We start from the raw sequence: 18,524 nt of genomic DNA, 5'->3' as shown, positions 1-18,524 counted from the left end.
CAGCCAAAAAAGCCAGTTATTTATGTAAACTAGTGAGTCTGCCGGGTGGAAGTCATGGTCATGAATTATGGAAAGATTATGGAAGATGTCAATTAACTCAACCTAAATACTTCTGCCTCCAGAGCTGGAGTGGAATTGTATTTGAAATACAGAGTGTTTTATTTGTAGCTCTGGGCAGCACCTAATGTTTGTGTTTCTGCTGTAGATCTCCCGGTAGAAGAATACCTGAGAGCCAATGAGACGTTCTCTACCTTCCTTCTGACCAATGGCAGCCTGTCGCCTGTGACTGTGGACCAACTGCTGAAGGCTCGTCTCAATTTTCAGGTGCGATATCTGCTGTATATTCTGAGAGAGCAAACATTTAACCTACAGAATAAGGACCAACTAAAGCCCTCAGAAAGTGGCTTTTGTTTAATTGGTTTATCTTTACATGTGCAACCTAAGTAATTTTCCCAAAATCAGTTCAACTTTCAATTAAGAAATAAAAATAGGTGGAATTTTTATAACAAATAAGATTTGTATAGTCTCTGTCACAAATAAAATATAAATTATGAATTGTTGAACTGCTTGGTTGGGTTAAATAAAGAAGTATGAGGTAAATGGTATACTTTTATAGATAATTAGCACAGATGATAATTACATGTGAGAACAAGTTTTATGTGTTATTGTTTGAGCCTAACTCTGTTAAATGTAAGTGTGGCTCATCACTTTTGTCCCAGGTTGCTGTGGCTGGATCTCAGATGCAGCTAAAGGACTTGGTGTGTAATGCGAGCATGTTGGGACAGTTTCTGGTGGTAGACGGAGGAGAAACCAATATGACTGATCTTCAGACTCAGCTGTGTAACCTGTCAGCTGACGTCCTGCTGGAGGCTGAACGCCTTTTCCTCTCTCAGCTCGACTTTTCCAAGTTCTTCACAGTAGGAATCAGCTACCTTTTGCAAAAATACTTTGCTTACCACTGCAAAAATCAATGGATTCAAATGCAGTTCCCTGCCTGTTTGTTGTGACATCGAGTTGCTTTTATGTCTGCTGAGCTACAGTAAGGACCGTCAGTAAACCTTTCTGTCTGTCCTTCCTGTCAGAGAGAACGTCTGATGGCTAACGCTGGAGACCTCAGGGTCATCAGTCAGGCTGTCACCTCCGTTTCCCACGAGCTGTCTGTCCTCATCGATGAGGTAAGAACACTCATTATTTTTCATGTTTTTCATTTGACAGAATTTTTGGGAGGTGCTTCACATTTCCATTCATTTGAAGTAAGACACCGTAAACCAATTAACATTGAATGGATTGTTATTTTATAGTTATGTTGTGATTCTTTAATATTATGGGATGGAATCAACCTTGCAGTCTATAGAGGCTGCGAGTGGAACTTTTTCTGTTCTTACATGATGTTTTTCTTCTTCCTTCAGTTCTCCTCTCTCTCCAGTTTTGCGGACATGAGCGCAGCTCTTCGTCTTCTGTCTCCAGAGAATCGCTCAGCGTTGCCCAGGGAGAGTTTTCGTGCTTTTTCCAGGATCATGTGCGGTCACCCTGAGGTGGGCGGTGAGCGCATCCCATCTCTCAACTGGTATGAGGACAATGACATCAAGTCCTTCTTAGGAAAAAATGGCACAGAAGACACAGACATGGACCATGACAACAACACCAGTAAGAAGCTTTGATATCATTGGAAATGTGAACTGATATTTGTGAATGAATTATTTGCTTTATAACTCTGAAACCAAGCAAGTGCTTCTCTTTTCCGTTGACTTGCATATTCTTGCTGTGAGTGTTTTGTGTTTAAACAGGTGTTTGTGTCCAACATTTGTCCCGTTTGGTCTGTTCTTTCCTCCATGCAGCTCCATTATGTAAACGTTTCATCCAAGGTCTGGAGTCCAACCCTCTGTCTCGCATCATGTGGAGAGGAATAAAACCTCTTTTTATTGGAAAACTGCTGTACACACCAGATACTCCTGCAGTACAAGAAGTCATGAAAGAGGTACAGAGAGTCAAACCTCAGAGTTGTTTTAAATCTTAATAATTGAAAACATACTCTGCAGTTGGACTTGTTGTAGACAACTATAGGCATTATGAAGCAAATACATCCATCTAAGCTAACTACAAGTTGTGTCTGTTGAAGGTGAACAAGACTTTCGAGGACCTGCAGATCCTTCAGGAGCTGAATGAAGCCTGGATGGAAGTGGGACCACGAATCAAGACTTACATGGAGAACAGTGTGGAGATTCAGCTGCTGCAGGTCTGACTCACCAGCTGCTGTCCCTCTACGTGTGTTATAAAGCATTTGGTGGCAAAAATAATTTTTCATATAATGTGTTTCTGTGTGTGTGTGACAGGATTTGTTGAGGCGGCCAGAGGTCGCAGTACTGGTCAACCTGCGTCTGGAGAACACTTCCTGGACAGCGTCGCGGGTCGCACACTTCCTGTCCACACCCTCGCCAGACGCCCCAAGTAGGCCCGGTGCACCGCCTACATGGCTGGACGTCTACAACGACCTCGACCACACCATCACCACGCTAGCACAAGCCACTGAGGTTCTCTTTCTTTTCTCATCATCCAAAAAAGGCCAGAAATGTCAGCTTCTTAATGAGAATAAAAATGGAAGAAATATAAGACAAATCATGTTTGATGGAATTTTGAGTAGGAAATGAAGCTCCATAATACACCGATAATACACTTCCTAATTAACTACAGTATGCTGACTAGAGAGCTAATGCGGCTAAATACAGTGTTCATTGTATGAACATTTGCCTGATGCCTCTCCTGTTTTTATTATGTTTTTTCAAACAAGGCCATCATTTTTTAGATTTGTTAATGTTCTTGATGATTGGTTTAATGGGAAAATAGTAAAGTGAATTCTGTAAACATTGTAAGCTATAGGTTTAACTTCAGCTTCCCTTCGCTGTTGTTTATCATTCATACCTTTTGCATTTCAATCATTCAATCCAAAACCTTTATTGTCATTTTGAGATTATACAATGTACAATTCAAATGAAATTTCGTTGTCCTGACTTACTGTAAAAGTGACTTTCCTATTATCCCCTACAGTGTTTCACTCTAAACAAGATGGAGGGGTTAGATACCGAGGCTCAGATGATTGACAGAGCATTAGAGCTACTGGAGGACAGGCTGTTTTGGGCAGGTGTTGTTTTCCTGCTGCCCAACTCCTCGTCCCCTGACCTGCCGCCCCACGTCACTTACAAAATCCGTATGGACATTGATGATGTGACCCGGACCAACAAGATCAAGGACAGGTACTGAGGAAGCACCAAAACATCTTGTTTCTATCCTGCCGTTCTTTTACATTACTTATATAGAACTTTTTCAATGGAAATTCAAGGAAACAGCTTTGGTTTCATGTGAATATGCATGAAAAGTAATGTTCAAAACAAGTTTTTGTTGTTTTTTTCTTCAGGTTTTGGGATCCTGGTCCAGCAGCCGACCCATTTAACGACATGCGCTACATTTGGGGCGGCTTCGTGTACGTCCAGGACCTGGTGGAGAGAGCTGTGAACCGCATTCTGACCGGAGTTCAACAAACAACCGGCATCTACATCCAGCAGATGCCCTACCCGTGCTATGTCGATGATGTGTAAGTCGTGTGTTGTTGTAAATTGATGTTCTAGAAACTGCGCACACAGTTCCACATATTCATGCTGGGAACAGACCAATACAGCCATAATCTGCGACTGGCAGTTCAGTAGCTTTGCTCACCTTAATGGTAGCTATTAACAGGAGAGTCAATCTTTGGCCCAAATGAGTCCCCATGAATGATATGAGTTCACTAACACTTCAAAATAACAGGAAAACATGTCAGAATAAGTATTTTCATTTTCAAATTGTCCCATGTTTGGAATAACCTTCACCAACCTTTTACTTTAGACTACCACTACATTATTACTTTACTTTAGATATTACATATGAATTTCAACTTTGGTTACCTTTTTATAACAGTTTCCTTCGAGTGCTGAACCGCTCTCTGCCACTCTTCATGACACTGGCCTGGATCTACTCGGTGGCCATGATCATCAAAGGCGTGGTGTACGAGAAGGAGGCAAGGCTGAAGGAAACGATGAAGATTATGGGTCTGGGAACGGGAACGCTCTGGCTCAGCTGGTTCATCAGCAGCATAGTTCCTTTCCTGCTCTCTGCAGGGTTCCTGATTGCTCTGCTCAAGGCAAGATGACCACTCACTCAACACAACATTTATTAAAGAAAAGATGCACTCTAAAATACAAAATGGCCAGCTGGACATGATCAGGAAAGAAAACGTAGAGTTGAAGTCAGTTTGTACTGATAATTAGTTGTTCAGGTGTTTTATAGCTTCTTGTGATGATGAATGTATAGATTTCCTTTTATCTGCAACATCTGTCTCTTGTAGTCACTATTTAGCCTCCTTCATTTTTGTTCTTCTTCTTCTTACCAGTGGGGAGACATCCTGCCATACAGCGACCCATCCGTTGTGTTTTTCTTCCTGACGGCGTTTGCGACCGCCACCATCATGCAGTGTTTCCTCATCAGTACCTTCTTCTCTAAAGCCAACCTGGCTGCTGCGTGTGGAGGGCTGATCTACTTTGGGCTTTATCTACCGTACGTACTGTGTGTAGCCTGGAGAGACCGCCTCAATACCACCTACAGAGTCCTCGCTGTGAGTAAAATAATTCAGAAAGTAAAATCAGAAAGTTTATGTATATACAGTTCTAGAAAAAAAGGTTATAGTTATGCAAGTGAATGTTTAAATATATATATATATATTTTTAGCAATAGTAGCAAGACTAAGTGTACAGATTTAATCAGAAAATTAAGCATTCAATTTCAATGTATGTATCATTAAAGATATAATATTTAAAATGCCTAAAAAACGACTAGACCTACTGTATGTTATATATGTTGTTGAGATTTTGTTCTTTCAGTCCCAAATGATTCCAAAAATGTTCAAACCTAGAGAAGTCCTTAATTTTAATCAAAGTAATGTCCATTCCATGTGGTCGCCTGTTATGGCAACGTATCTCCTTTTAATATGTGTCGGTGTTGTAAATCTCCTAAATTGACTTTTAATCGAGTTTTAAGACATGTTAACACTTTTTAGATCTTAGTCGTTTTTAACTATATATTTTAACAGGATAAAGGATGAAGGTCATTGGGCAGTCTGGATCTTAAGTTATCAGAGAAACAAGCTGAGCAACCATTAGTGGCAAGTTGGCTTGCGGCCCCTCCGGGAAGTCTATTCCAGTCCACTGAGCAGCATTAAAGAAACACTGATTTAAATTATTCAATGTTTTTATGGTCTGTTTGTTCCGGAGAGAAGGAATCCTCAGTAAAAACCTACTGAACAATAAACAATTAAGGAATTCTAGGAGTTTGCTGCCATACTTTAGATGTCAGCAAAACTCCGTCTTTTGTTATTGTTTTGATTGAGAGACCCCGACTAGCAAATGATTACATCTTGTGCGTTTAATTGTAAATCTTTTCAAAAGTTCTTTCTTACTAAGTGCCCATGTGCCAAGATGAATAATTGGCTTGTTCCTCTTTTCTCAGAGTTTCCTGTCCCCTGTGGCCTTTGGCTTTGGCTGCGAGTATTTCTCTCAGTATGAAGAGCAAGGCGTGGGCATCCAGTGGTACAACCTCCACTCCAGCCCTGTGGAAGGAGACTCGTACAGCTTCACTACCTCTATAGTCATGCTTTATGTGGACGCCTTCATCTATGCCACCGCAGCCTGGTACATCGAAGCAGTATTTCCTGGTACGTCGATTGTAACTTTATCTGAGCTATAGAAATTGGAAGTATTCTGTGTAATTTACTTTGCGTTTAGTGACAGTTCGGGTTAATAGCTGCTGTGAAAGCAAGATGACCAAAGTCTCCCATCTCTGACAAACTACAAACTACAAACTTTGAGTTCAAGGATCACTTTGAAAATTGTGTTAGACTTGCAGTTGGATACAGGTATAAAATGTTAACCTTACTGAATGTGTGTCTGTTTGTTTATACCAGGTGAATATGGGATGCCCAGGCCCTGGTACTTCATCTTCCAGATCAACTATTGGGGTGGAGTTCCCCTGGAGGCAGGCATGCCAATCCCCCCCGCACCTTCAGAACAGGGTGAAGGTACAAAACTCTCGAAACTTCACATCACATGCTGTTTCTCTTTCTCTTTGAATGCCACAGTCATCTAAAGGTACAATCATAGCTACACTTGCCTTTCTTCGTCTGAACCACACTGGAAAGGTTTGTTTACAACTATCAGTTTTTAAGTAGAAGTCACTAATAAGTAGCTTGTTTATTGGAGAGAGTTTTTAGTAGTCTGTCAATTTGGCAGCCGTCTACAGTCTTCTTCTCTGGGCTTAATACCAATTAAAATACCATACTGGTAGTTTTGTTTGTTTAAACCAATTAACTACAAATCAAGTTAATGGGCTCAGACAATAAGCCCATTAACTTCAATGTATAAGATCACAAGCCGACTGAAGCTGAGAATGAGCATCAGTCCAGACTTCCCATTGTTCTGTTGAGTAACTGCGTCTGACTTGTGCTACTACCCATCATTCCTTTCATTTTGGACTTGTGTCCTGTAGTGAAGTTAGTGGAGATATGTTTTGGGCAAAACTCCTTGTGACTGTTTGGCTGATGACTTCTGCTCACAAACTACACTTTCATTATCAATTGTAAATCACTGTGAGAGCAGAATTAGCGCTAAGTAATTAGCCATTGTAACCCCCCCACACACACATACATTTACATAGATTTAACGCTATATTGTTCCTTCTAAATATATACAATGTGTTTCTGTCATCAGATCACATTGAATCAGAACCGAATAACCTGAACCTTGGTGTGAACATCAGAAACCTGGTGAAAATCTATAAGAAGGGAGCCAAACTGGCCGTCAATCACCTCAACCTAAAGTTCTACGAGGGGCAGGTCACTTCTTTCCTCGGCCACAACGGAGCCGGCAAAACCACCACCATGTAAGAGTGTGTGTGTGTGTGTGTGTGTGTGTGTGTGTGTGTGTGTGTGTGTGTTATGTATATGAGGTCAGTTTAGACTTTTTACAAGGAATTGATGCAGAATTAGTCACTTTGGTTGAATACACTTTCAGCAGATGCAATGTCTTGATGTTTACACTTTGTCACTTCATTTATTGTAATGTTTTTAAAGGATAATAACAGTGATATGACGTAGTTATGCCTATGTCAGCATCAGCACATGCGGAGGGAGGGTGTGCTTCAACAGAGTATTTATTCTAATGTGTCTGATGTTTGTCAGATCTGTCCTGACTGGCCTGTTCCCACCCACCTCGGGAACTGTGTACATCAGGGGGCTGGACATCCGCCATGACATGGACATCATCCGGAGGACACTGGGAGTTTGTCCCCAACATAATGTCCTGTTTGACATGTAAGGCTTGTCTTTCCGACGTCCGAATGTCATTGCACATTGTTTTTGATGGAGGTTTGATGGATAGAAATGCGCTCTCTCTCTCTCTCTCAGACTAACAGTGGAGGAGCATGTGTGGTTTTATGGGTGTCTGAAGGGTTTATCTGAAGCAGAGGTGAAAGCTGAGCTGGACACTCTGCTGGAAGACGTCGGCCTGCTGCACAAACGACGTGAACAGACCAAAAACCTCTCTGGTAAACTTGCTTGAGTAACTTCTGCATAAAAACATGACCTGACTTTAATCTCACGTTCATCTGTTTGTAGATTCACTGTATATGTTTTGTTGAGGGGTGTGTTAACTTTGTTGTGGAAAATAAATAATTTTCTGTTCCAAAATTAAAATCCTTCCACTGTGTCTCTGTCAGGTGGCATGCAGAGGAAGCTGTCTGTGGCGATTGCGTTTGTCGGAGGCTCTAAGGTGGTTGTTCTGGATGAACCCACAGCTGGGGTTGATCCTTACTCCCGCAGAGGGATCTGGGATCTGCTGCTCAAATATCGTAAAGGTGCAGAACAGGAGCTTTGGATCTCATTGGGGTTTTTTTTATGAGTGGGGTGAGAAGAATACACATTTTAAAAGACCATAAGCCAAAAAGGCATGTAAGCCTAAACTTCCAAAGCAACAATGCTGTTTTGGAGTAAGAGCCTTGTATCTTTATTTGTCTTTACTTAAATTTAAAGATTACATAATCACAGAAGAGTGGGCTTACCTGCGGTAAAATGTGCTTCTTTTTGTTAACCCTTATGTTGTTTGGGTCTGCTGTGACCTGTTTCAAGTAAGAATTATATAATATCTACCATCTAGTTTTCTGTATTGGAACAAGGCTTCATGGTATCCTCCACAACAACTATATAAACACTGCAAAACTGATTTGGACCATTTTACCCAATTCTGAAGGTCTCCGTAAAATAAGTGTATCATTTGGTGTTCGGGTCTGGGAAGACCCCGAGGTGCATTGAAATGTTGTGGGTAAAATAAAATTACAACAGGATTGTATGGTTATGAATGCATACTAAGTTAGTTATGATGTCGTAATGATGCAACACAAGGGTTAAGGAGATGCTAGCTGTTATCTAAAGACTAGTAGGAATGCACCCCTCCTAAACCTGAAAAAAATGACAAGCAAAAAGCAAGACCTACATGAGACTTACAAAATATACGGATAACAAGTGAAGAAGAAATCGTCATTATGTGTCTGTGCTGTGTTACTCCATCAGACCGGACCATTATCCTGTCCACGCACTACATGGACGAGGCAGAGCTGCTAGGTGACCGGATCGCCATCATCTCCCAGGGGAAGCTGTGCTGTTGTGGCTCACCGCTCTTCCTGAAATCCCGCCTTGGGTCTGGCTACTACCTCACTGTGGTGAAGAGGGAGGGACTCGACACCAGCACTCCCAGCAGTACTAGTATCTGCACCAGTACCAGTACCAGCATCAGCACCAACAAGCTGCCTCCTCTCAAGGTCTGTTTTTTTTCTCTCAACTGTAATTATCCAGGAGTCACGTGTTGCTAGCTATTTTTCAGCAATGCTTTGCTTCATATCCACGCTGTTACATGCACCCACCAAATGTCTTTTCTTAAATTGTGATGGGTAGTTGACTGTTTATCTATCTTGTAAAAATCAAGTTCAATAACTTTGATGGAGTTTTTTTTATGATCTTAATACACTGCTGCTCGTTTTTAAATCTGCATGTAAAATGTCCTTGAGTGCTTTGAAAGGCGCCTGTACATACATTGCATTATTATTATTATTATTATTATTATTATTATTATTATTATTATTATTATTATTATTATTATTATTATTATTATTATTATTATGTCACACCATCATATTTGTCCCTGTAATCTCCTTTGTAAATATTTAGAAGTCATCTTTTTGTTTCAGGACAGTGAATCATCCATGAGTGAAGACACCGGCCTGGGAAGTGAGGAGAGCAGCTCATGTGAGTGTTTAACTGCTGTTTGGCTTCTACACTAAGCTGAGGTGGTTTAATGTTAGTAAAGTGTCGTTTGGTGCATTTGCAATTTCTACCACCACCAGTTTAGTGTTGATGACTAAATGTCTTACTCCAGGGAGCCCCGGTAGCTCACCTGGTAGAGCGGGCGGCCTATTTGCAAGGCTGAGTCCTTACCGCAGCGGTGGAGTTCCGATCTGACTTTTGGCTCTTTGCTACATGTTCTCCCCCTTTCTCTCTATGGCTGTTCTATCCATTAAAGGCAAAACAAATGAAATAATAATCTTTAAGAAAATAAAAAAGATCTTACTCGCAGCATGATTTCTCTCCTTATCATCGTCTTCTCGGGCAGACCTGGCGGCGTTGCTCTCCCTGGCACAGCACCACATCCCTGGTGCAAGGCTGGTGGAGGAGTCGGGGCGGGAGGCGGTGATCAACCTTCCGCAGACAGCTGCCAAGGACAGCAGCCTGGGCTGTCTTCCTGTCTGAACTGGATCTGAGGCAGACCGAGCTGGGCGTCAGCAGCTACGGCTTGTCAGACAGCACACTGGAGGAGGTGAGACATTTACATTGTTTTTGATGGATAAATAAATAAGATATTTAATCACTTTGCCGGAAACCTTCCAATCCCTTAGCATGGAACCCAAAGCTTAATTTCACGCATTGAATTGAATCAAGTCAGCGGGTCGAAATGGCCGACTTTTGGATGGAGGCTGTAGCTCATTTGTCACCAAGAAACCTAGAGCTATCATCAGGCATTCCCCTGGTGAAATGCTCTCTCCATAGTTTTATTAGAGGGGATGCCAACACGTGCTCTGGGAATAGACGAGAGAAATTGACAAAAGACGGGAGATCTCTTAAGATTACAGCATAGGTTTGCATAATCCCCCTGGGTCTTTCCATTGAAGCACCCATAGCTGCTCAAAATTCTCAACCGTCTCGTTTTTTTATGTTGCAAAAAATGCAACATTAGCAAGTATCTCACTATCACTATCCTCATTTATGTTTTAAGATGCTACAAATTATATTCAGCTACAAATTAAACCTGAAAAGCCGCAATTTGGAACAGAAGTATGGAGAGTCGTTGTATCGGAGACGATACACTGTTGCACCTAATGACCCTGATGTAAAAGTGCAGGTTTCATAACTGTGTCTGTGTGTGTGTGTGTGTGTGTGTGTGTGTGTGTGTGTGTGTGTGTGTGTGTAATCATTACTACATTCTTATTTACATTCAGTTTATTCATTTTGAATAACTGTACACCTGTCTACCAGAATATATGTTATTTAAATGTTTTACATGGTATATATTTTAGCCCTATATTTTAACTTCTGCACTACTTCATTTATGAGATTCTAATTTTTACTTGAGTGATTTTGTTTTTTATAAATATTATATGAGGATTGTTGGAGGGATCCTGAGATCCAAGATTGTCATTGCCAACAACTGCTTCTCTGTAATTGTTGTCCATATGACAAAAATAAAGTGACACTAGTGAGGCAAAAGTCATCCCACCTGTGTGATCTACAGGAGCTCAGCCAGGTGTAATCATTAGGGCTTGGTATTTGTGGAGCAGCCATGGTCTTAATGGGTTTAACATTAGCATCAGATTAGCACTGATAACAGCGTCTGATGAGTTTACTCAGTCTGAATAACCACTCGCTCTCTGTTCCCCTGACCTCTGTATAGCTGCTCGATGTTTTGTGACTGCCACCTGCTGCCCACAGCTTCAGCTGTCAGGGCCTGAAGATCATTTCTGTTCTTCAATGAAAAAAATGTTTATCTTTAGTTTCCAAACCTGGCAAGAAAAATAGTAGCTGTTTAAACAAGTTGAAATAAATCCCTCATTTTGAAGTCAAGGCTGCATTAGGGGAGAGTTTTCCTTAAACATTGCACCCATCTTAGGCTGCAACAGGGAAGATGTGTCCATTGAAACCTTGTAGATTTACCCTGGTGTCACTGTCACAACTAACATTCTCCACCGACAGGAGAAATCTTGTGTGTTGTTATCAGTAGTTTAGTTTATCATGGCCATTCTGTTCATTTCCAGATCTTTTTGCGAGTGGCGGAAGAAACCGGTGTGGATGCTGAACCAGAGCTGCAGGCTGAATCTCCACACAGGCAGGAGCCATCAGCCGGGCAAAGTGCTGAGGAACAACATGCTCGAGAACCAGAGACAGGTCTGCACAAACACAAGCAGACACAGATTTGTGTACATACCATACAGTGTTTCCATGTAACGTCAGTCCGCTGTTTCGTCTCCAACTGTGAATGTTTGTTTCCATAATGCTGCCAGGAAGGAAAAGGCTTCGTAAGCAAGGTACCATCAGATCATCCTGTACTAAAAATCATCATTAGATAAATAGATAGATAAATCAATTTAAATTCCAAATTTGTTGTTGTCATGTCATGTTTAAAGTCATTTTCTGTGGCTCTGATCCGACGGGAGTCTCCATCTTATCAAAGGTGGGCAGCTCTTACAGGAGTCTATGTATGTGTGTTTTCCTGCTTGCAGAACCTCAAGAGACAGACCTGCTAAATGGAAATGGCCGAGGTGGGATCCCACTGACGGGCTGGTGGCTGACCTGGCAGCAGCTGAGGGCTCTTTTCATCAAACGCTGGCTTTATGCTCGAAGGAGCCGCAGGGGCTTCTTTGCTCAGGTGATGACAAATATTGGCAGCAGCTGTTAGAACGCTAGATTCAAAGGCCATCCATCATCATATAGTTTATTGTTTCCAGAATGAAAACAAGTGCCGTCCCTTCTCCGTCAATGAGTGGACTAATCAGTTTGTAGAGACTCTGTTTTTAACTTGGACCCTATTTCCCCACTTTTTGTGTCAAACAACTATTTTTTAAAACTACCGGTAAACAGGCTGCAATGGAATCCTCACCCTCAGTGTACGTCTGCTAAAAGGTTTGTTTTTGCAGCTGTCAGTCTCAGATTTTTATTAGAATCAGAATCAGAAATCCTTTAATTGTCCCACGACGGGGAAATTTACATTGTTACAGCAAAGAGAGTACACAATTAAATAGAATAAAAATACAGTAACAGTACGGTAATATAATATAAGTACAGTCGCACATGACCGTGTAATTGCAAAAGTTATAAAAGAGAATTTTGCACTTGACAGCAAAAGTTATAAAAAGTGAATATTGCACAAGAATAGTGCAATAGTGTGTTGTTGGTGTGGTGGTGTACCAGGGGCCGTGGTGATGGTACAGTCTGACCGCTGCAGGAAGAAAGGACCTACGGTATCTCTCCATGAGACACCGCGGGTGAAGCAGCCTGTCACTGAAGGAGCCGCACAGTGCGGACAAAGTGTCCTGGAGGGGGTGGAACATGTTGTCCATTAGAGAGGACAGCTTGGCTGTCATTCTCCTGTCTCCACCACCTCCACAGTGTCCTGAGGGCTCCCCAGGACAGAGCTGGCCTTCTTAACCAGTCTGTTCAGTCTCTTCCTGTCAGCGGCTGAGATGCTGCTGCCCCAGCAGACCACTGTGGGGCATAGCTGAGGCTACCACAGAGTCAAAGAAGGTCTTAAGGAGCACCCTGCACTCCAAAAGATCTCAGTCTCCTTAGCAGATAAATAACTCTGCTGCTCTGTCCCTTCTTGAACAGAGCAGCAGAGTTATCTGACCAGTCCAGTTTATTGTTCAGGTGAACGCCCATGTACTTGTAAGATTTTAAAATCTCAATGTCCGTACCCAGGACCAGTTCACTGGTGTTGGGGGGGAATGATGGCGCCTCCTGAAGTCCACCACCAGCTCCCTGGTCTTCCCAGCGTTGAGCAGGAGGTGGTTATAAGTTCCTGACAACATTATGGAAAGAACCCTACAGAGAAATAAAGTGTTTTTCATTACTTTTTCATTTTTCTTTATCATTATTGAGAATGTTACATTCTCTCTGTAAGATTTTCAGCTGAAGGTGGATTTGTTCTTCAGGTTGTCCTGCCTGCTGTGTTCGTGCTGATCGCTCTGCTCTTCAGCCTCATCGTTCCTCCGTTTGGAAAGTATCCCAAGCTGCAGCTGCAGCCCTGGATGTACGGAGAACAATACACCTTCTTCAGGTAGGCCTCCACCCAAACATTACCTTAGTTAGCACAGAAAAGATTTTTAGAAACCAAGAATTGGTTTGGTCTACTCAGTGAAATAACTGGCCGTGGTTTTCACTTGATGCTTTGTTATACATTTTTTGACTGGTTTAATTTTTACAGCAATGATGCACCTGGGAACCCGGCCATGGAGCACCTGCTGAAAGCTCTGCTTGACCTGCCAGGTTTTGGTACCAAGTGCATGGAGAAAGAGGAGGAAGAGAACAGCACGTAAGAGACAACCCCTGTGTACACCATAGTTTGTCTCAGCAGCATCAAAAGGAACCGTGATGAAGTTAGTGGGTCACATGGTTCTGAGACATCGGGATCTCAGTACAAAGAAAACACTGTAAAACATGTGATTGATGGCAAAAAATATCAATGTACTACAAATAGGAGATGCAACATATTAAAACACATTCCATACTTTCCTTACATAAGGATTACTGTGTAGGATAAAAGTAAAAATGATGCATCTCTTCCTGTGATCCTCACAAAGTTGTTTGATTGGTGATATTAAGCAGTCTATAACCTCTACTGGCACTCAATAAAAACATCAGTTGTAAGCGTTATCCCTGCTAACACAAAATTCAGGTTTTGGGGAAATGTTTATTCCTTTTAATGTGTTCTGTTCTCACTCCATGTTCTCACTCCATGTTCTCACTCCCTGTTCTCACTCCCTGTTCTCCCCGCAGGAGTCCTCAGTGTGAAAGTGAGCGGGGGGGCCGGTTCACACGACCACAGTTGTTTCATTCCACCTGGAAATTGTTAAACAAAGCTAACTGGAGCAGAGAAACGCCATCTCCTGATTGTCAGTGTAGCACAGAGGATGTCAGCCGGATGCTCCCCGACTGCCCGCTGGGTGCAGGTGGACTGCCGCCTCCACAGGTTAGTGAGGTCCAGACTGACACACCTGCAGTGATAATATCATAAATACACTTGCACATGCTGAAATGAAATTACCTTGATCTCTGTTCATTTCAAATTGAGCCATTAAAAGCACATACAAGGACAAATGTGATATTACAGTTATTTGGAAATGAATCTAAAGCCAAAACACAGCTAATGTTTTCTGGAACCTTTTTACATTTTCATTCAATGATTGCTTGTGCTTTGTATGATGTGGTGAAATATTCTTTAGCACATGTCTTTATCTAGCTCTTGGGAATTTTTTTTGTTTGTTATCTTTTAGATTAAGAGGCTGACTGGAGATATCCTTCAAAATCTGACAAGTTATAACATCTCTGATTACCTGGTGAAGACCTACTCGCAGATCCTTAAGAAAAGGTGCCTCTTTAAACATAATAACATACATTACTATTTGGTATTCCAGTTCTGTTACTTTTGCTCTCTAGTTTAGGTTTTTGGTTTTAATGTAGATTACTGGCAATAAATTAAGGGGACTTGAATACAATTCCATTGATTTCATAATCATAAATAATAATCATAATCATAAATATCAGTGCATCTCATTTGATGAAAAAAAAACATAGCTGCCAATAGCTGATTTGTTTTAGGGTGGTGACATGCAATATATTTGCACTTTTTAAAGAGCATTTAGAGTCTAAATGCTCTTTATAAAGTAATAATAAAAATGCTATACTCAAATTGAATGAAAATACAGTTATGTTTCTAAAGAATTTAAATAAGAATTTTAGAGTGATTGCTGACATATTTTGAATATCAATAGACAAACAGCTGTAGTAATTTAGACACTTAAGTTAAGTCCTGTAGTTCCCTGTTTGTGTTTCCTTTAAAAAATATTCTTCACACAGTTTTCCTTTTGTGTCATTAACAGCATAAAAACCAAGAAGTGGGTGAATGAATTCAGGTAAGCTGCTAAATATCTGCAGTACTTATAGCCATACTGCATGCTTATAACTGCATCTGCACTTTAAGGGTTGTAGATCAGTTTAAACCTAATTCCTTTGAAGGACTGAAAAAAAACGTATACTACTCTGTGTTGCAGATACGGAGGTTTCTCCCTCGGGGGCAGCGCCACTCAGACTTTATCTCAGGTCCATCATGTCAAAGACTCGATCATTGCCATCAGGACTCGTTATCGAGTTCCGCAGGTATAAATGAGGTTCCAGGTAAGTTCAACTGAAACTGCTGTTTCCCTGAATGTTTTTAATGTTTTCTGATGTTCTTTGATTCCTCACAGAACAGTTCACTGGATCATCTGCTCAACAGACTGCCGGATTTTCTAGGAGGACTGAACAGTCAAAACAATGTCAAGGTAAATGTGTCTATTTATCTGTCTTCTCTTTTCATTGTCAGCAGCCTGAATTTAAAGGAAGACTCTTACATAAAACACTTTAAGATGTGTCTCTCTTTGCTGTACTCAGGTGTGGTACAATAACAAAGGATGGCATTCTATGGTGTCATTTGTCAACGTGATGAACAACGGCCTGCTGAGAGCCAGTCTGCCACCCGGTCCAGACAGGAGAAAACACGGCATCACCGCCTACAACCACCCGCTCAACCTCACCAAGGAACAACTCACAGAAATGGCCATGTTAGTTCACTGCTGTGGAGTTTTGAGGTTGATGTTGGTGGATTAGATTTCTTGTTAATGTGTTCCTTCCTGCTTCCTCTGTCAGGATGACCACATCGGTGGACGTTCTGGTTTCCATCTGCGTGATCTTTGCCATGTCCTTTGTTCCGGCAAGCTTCGTCCTTTTTCTGATTGAGGAGCGAGTCAGCAAAGCCAAACACCTTCAGTTTGTCAGCGGAGTCAAACCGATCCTCTACTGGCTGGCCAACTTCACCTGGGACATGGTCAGTACTCTTTACTTCTTTACTCACTGTTGTCAATCCGCAACTAATCTCACGCTGGGTGACAACAATCTCAAATTTAAATTTGACAAAATATCCACTCACTCTGCTCTTATTTGAAATCATTTCTGATTTCTGGGATTTCTTTATCAGAATGAATTGGGTACATGTTCTGGAGTTGAATCTTGCAGTATCACAGCAGAAGAGAGGCCAACACCAGGAAAGATTAACAGTTTGCCAGTTGATGTTGACAAGAGCTACAGAGTTGCTTCTCAACAGAACATGACATTTCCACATATATTATATTCAGATCATATCTTTTTACTGTCAAAATAGAAGTTATGTAAATCTGGAAGTAAAATAATCTGATATTAAATTTAAATGATGTCTTGTAACTTGTTGAAGACACTGCGCAGTCCTCTTTCACTTTAATGATGCCACTGTATTGCTTCAGCAGAAAAATCTTTTTAACCGCTCTCAGCGCTGCAACGCAATGCACTATCATCTTGCCCTGACCAATGCAGCTCCTTGCATTTTCTTAGCTCAAGGGGCTACATTTTAGGGGTTTTACATCTTAACTTAAGCCCTCTTATGTACGGATGGTGTAAGAGCTCATCTTCATTTTCTCGTCAGTAATCTGCATTAGATTATTCTAAATGGAAAATAATATTCACTGAATAAAAGAAAGACTTCCTCTTTTCCTAAAATGTCCTGTTGTCATCTTCTCAGTTGAACTACACCGTCCCGGCCACCATGGTGGTGCTGATCTTCATCTGTTTCCAGCAGCAGTCGTACGTGTCGGAGACCAACCTGCCTGCTCTCGTCCTGCTCCTCCTGTTCTACGGGTACGTTCAGGCTCAGACTCACTTCTGTCCTCGCTGCGACACTTCTAAATTCATGCATCATCAAATCTGACAGGACTGAATAATCGGAGTGACTCATTTTTGTTTCTGTGCTCAAGAATAAATGTTTTTTTGAATCTGTGTCTCAATATTTTAATCTAATTGTCTTACTCATTCACCAAAGATCATTCTTACCACCATATTTTTGCTCCATACATAACTACAAAGGCAAACCCCTTCACAGGAGTGATCTCATCAGACAGAATTTCTATTATGGAATTGAATAAACTCCCATTCCAAAAATAAAAGTTTAAATTGTTTCCATATTACTTAATTTTACTGTTATGATACACAATTTTCCTGCGTCTCGCTGTAAACATAGTCTCTGTGTAACAAAAGTAATGAATCTGTAATAAATAATCTAATTATCCTTTGTAGGTGGTCCATCACCCCTCTGATGTACCCAGCATCCTTTATGTTCACCGTCCCCAGCACAGCCTACGTAGTCCTGACCTCCATCAACCTCTTCATCGGAATCAACGGCAGCATCGCCACCTTCGTCCTGGAGCTGTTTGTTGACGAGGTACAAAGGGAGAAAGAAATCCCTATTTATTGGCTGTAATAATAATAATAATAATAATAATAATAAGTCAAAATGACTAATACATAAGGCCCAGATATGCATAAACTATACAGAAGCTAGTCTTATCACAATACTGGAATTCTAACTTTGATACAAGCCCTTGTAAAATATTGATATTCGATACCACAGGGAAAAATTGACACAACATTGAGGGTATAACATTTTAGATTTTTAGGAAAAGATGAGTATAACAAAGCTGTAACATGACAGCAACAACTTTTCTTTTCTTGGCTGGTAGCAGAAAACAGCAGAACGACAAATGCAGTAAACATTAACAATATTTATGACATTAATGAAAACAATATTCGTCTTGAGGTAGTTCACATGTTGTAAAGCCTCTGATTTTCACTCATTGAAAGGCAAGTAAAAACAAACACAGCCGCAACATAGTCCCGCCTCCCGTCACTCACTCACTGCTGCTGTCTTCTCGTCACTTGTCTCATTCGCTCCGGATGAAAATAATTATTTGCGTTATGGTGTTAGCGGTGTGTGCGTAACTCGCTGTCGGAAAGAAGAGCGAGTGAGAAAGCGCAGCTGGTGTATCGAGTACTGAAAATGAGTATTGAAACCATGTGTTATGAATTGAAAACTGTATATTTCCGACAGCAGAAACTGTGCAATTGTACAGAACAGCATCATCACATCAGTTATAGCTTCAATCCAATTACATCAAGCGTATAGGCCTGATATATTGAGCAGTAATAGAAGAGTTATTCTGTGCATTGCGACAAAAGAATAAAGATTTAGTGTTCTTTTAACTATTCCACGATTTATCTGTGA

General features: G+C 41.1%; 1 protein-coding gene across 1 annotated transcript in view; it reads left to right on the top strand.

The window, feature by feature from the left end:
- abca7 (ATP-binding cassette, sub-family A (ABC1), member 7) overlaps window positions 1-18,524 on the top strand; it is a 31,317-nt gene that overhangs the window by 5,383 nt on the left and 7,410 nt on the right. The window contains 34 exon segments of the mRNA XM_029429445.1: window positions 206-324; window positions 720-917; window positions 1,083-1,175; window positions 1,410-1,647; window positions 1,839-1,978; window positions 2,120-2,236; window positions 2,334-2,531; window positions 3,046-3,251; window positions 3,413-3,589; window positions 3,952-4,174; window positions 4,424-4,645; window positions 5,536-5,740; window positions 5,990-6,103; window positions 6,792-6,963; window positions 7,262-7,393; window positions 7,487-7,626; window positions 7,798-7,935; window positions 8,648-8,895; window positions 9,322-9,379; window positions 9,744-9,862; window positions 9,864-9,947; window positions 11,440-11,569; window positions 11,905-12,050; window positions 13,333-13,457; window positions 13,605-13,712; window positions 14,177-14,369; window positions 14,674-14,768; window positions 15,280-15,312; window positions 15,451-15,556; window positions 15,646-15,720; window positions 15,830-15,999; window positions 16,085-16,262; window positions 16,989-17,104; window positions 17,540-17,684. Of these exon segments, the coding sequence (XP_029285305.1) occupies window positions 206-324; window positions 720-917; window positions 1,083-1,175; window positions 1,410-1,647; window positions 1,839-1,978; window positions 2,120-2,236; window positions 2,334-2,531; window positions 3,046-3,251; window positions 3,413-3,589; window positions 3,952-4,174; window positions 4,424-4,645; window positions 5,536-5,740; window positions 5,990-6,103; window positions 6,792-6,963; window positions 7,262-7,393; window positions 7,487-7,626; window positions 7,798-7,935; window positions 8,648-8,895; window positions 9,322-9,379; window positions 9,744-9,862; window positions 9,864-9,947; window positions 11,440-11,569; window positions 11,905-12,050; window positions 13,333-13,457; window positions 13,605-13,712; window positions 14,177-14,369; window positions 14,674-14,768; window positions 15,280-15,312; window positions 15,451-15,556; window positions 15,646-15,720; window positions 15,830-15,999; window positions 16,085-16,262; window positions 16,989-17,104; window positions 17,540-17,684 (4,961 nt within the window).

Source organism: Cottoperca gobio, chromosome 4, assembly GCF_900634415.1.
Source record: "Cottoperca gobio chromosome 4, fCotGob3.1, whole genome shotgun sequence".
Lineage (NCBI taxonomy): Eukaryota > Metazoa > Chordata > Actinopteri > Perciformes > Bovichtidae > Cottoperca > Cottoperca gobio.
This window is presented reverse-complemented; position numbering and strand designations above follow the sequence as displayed.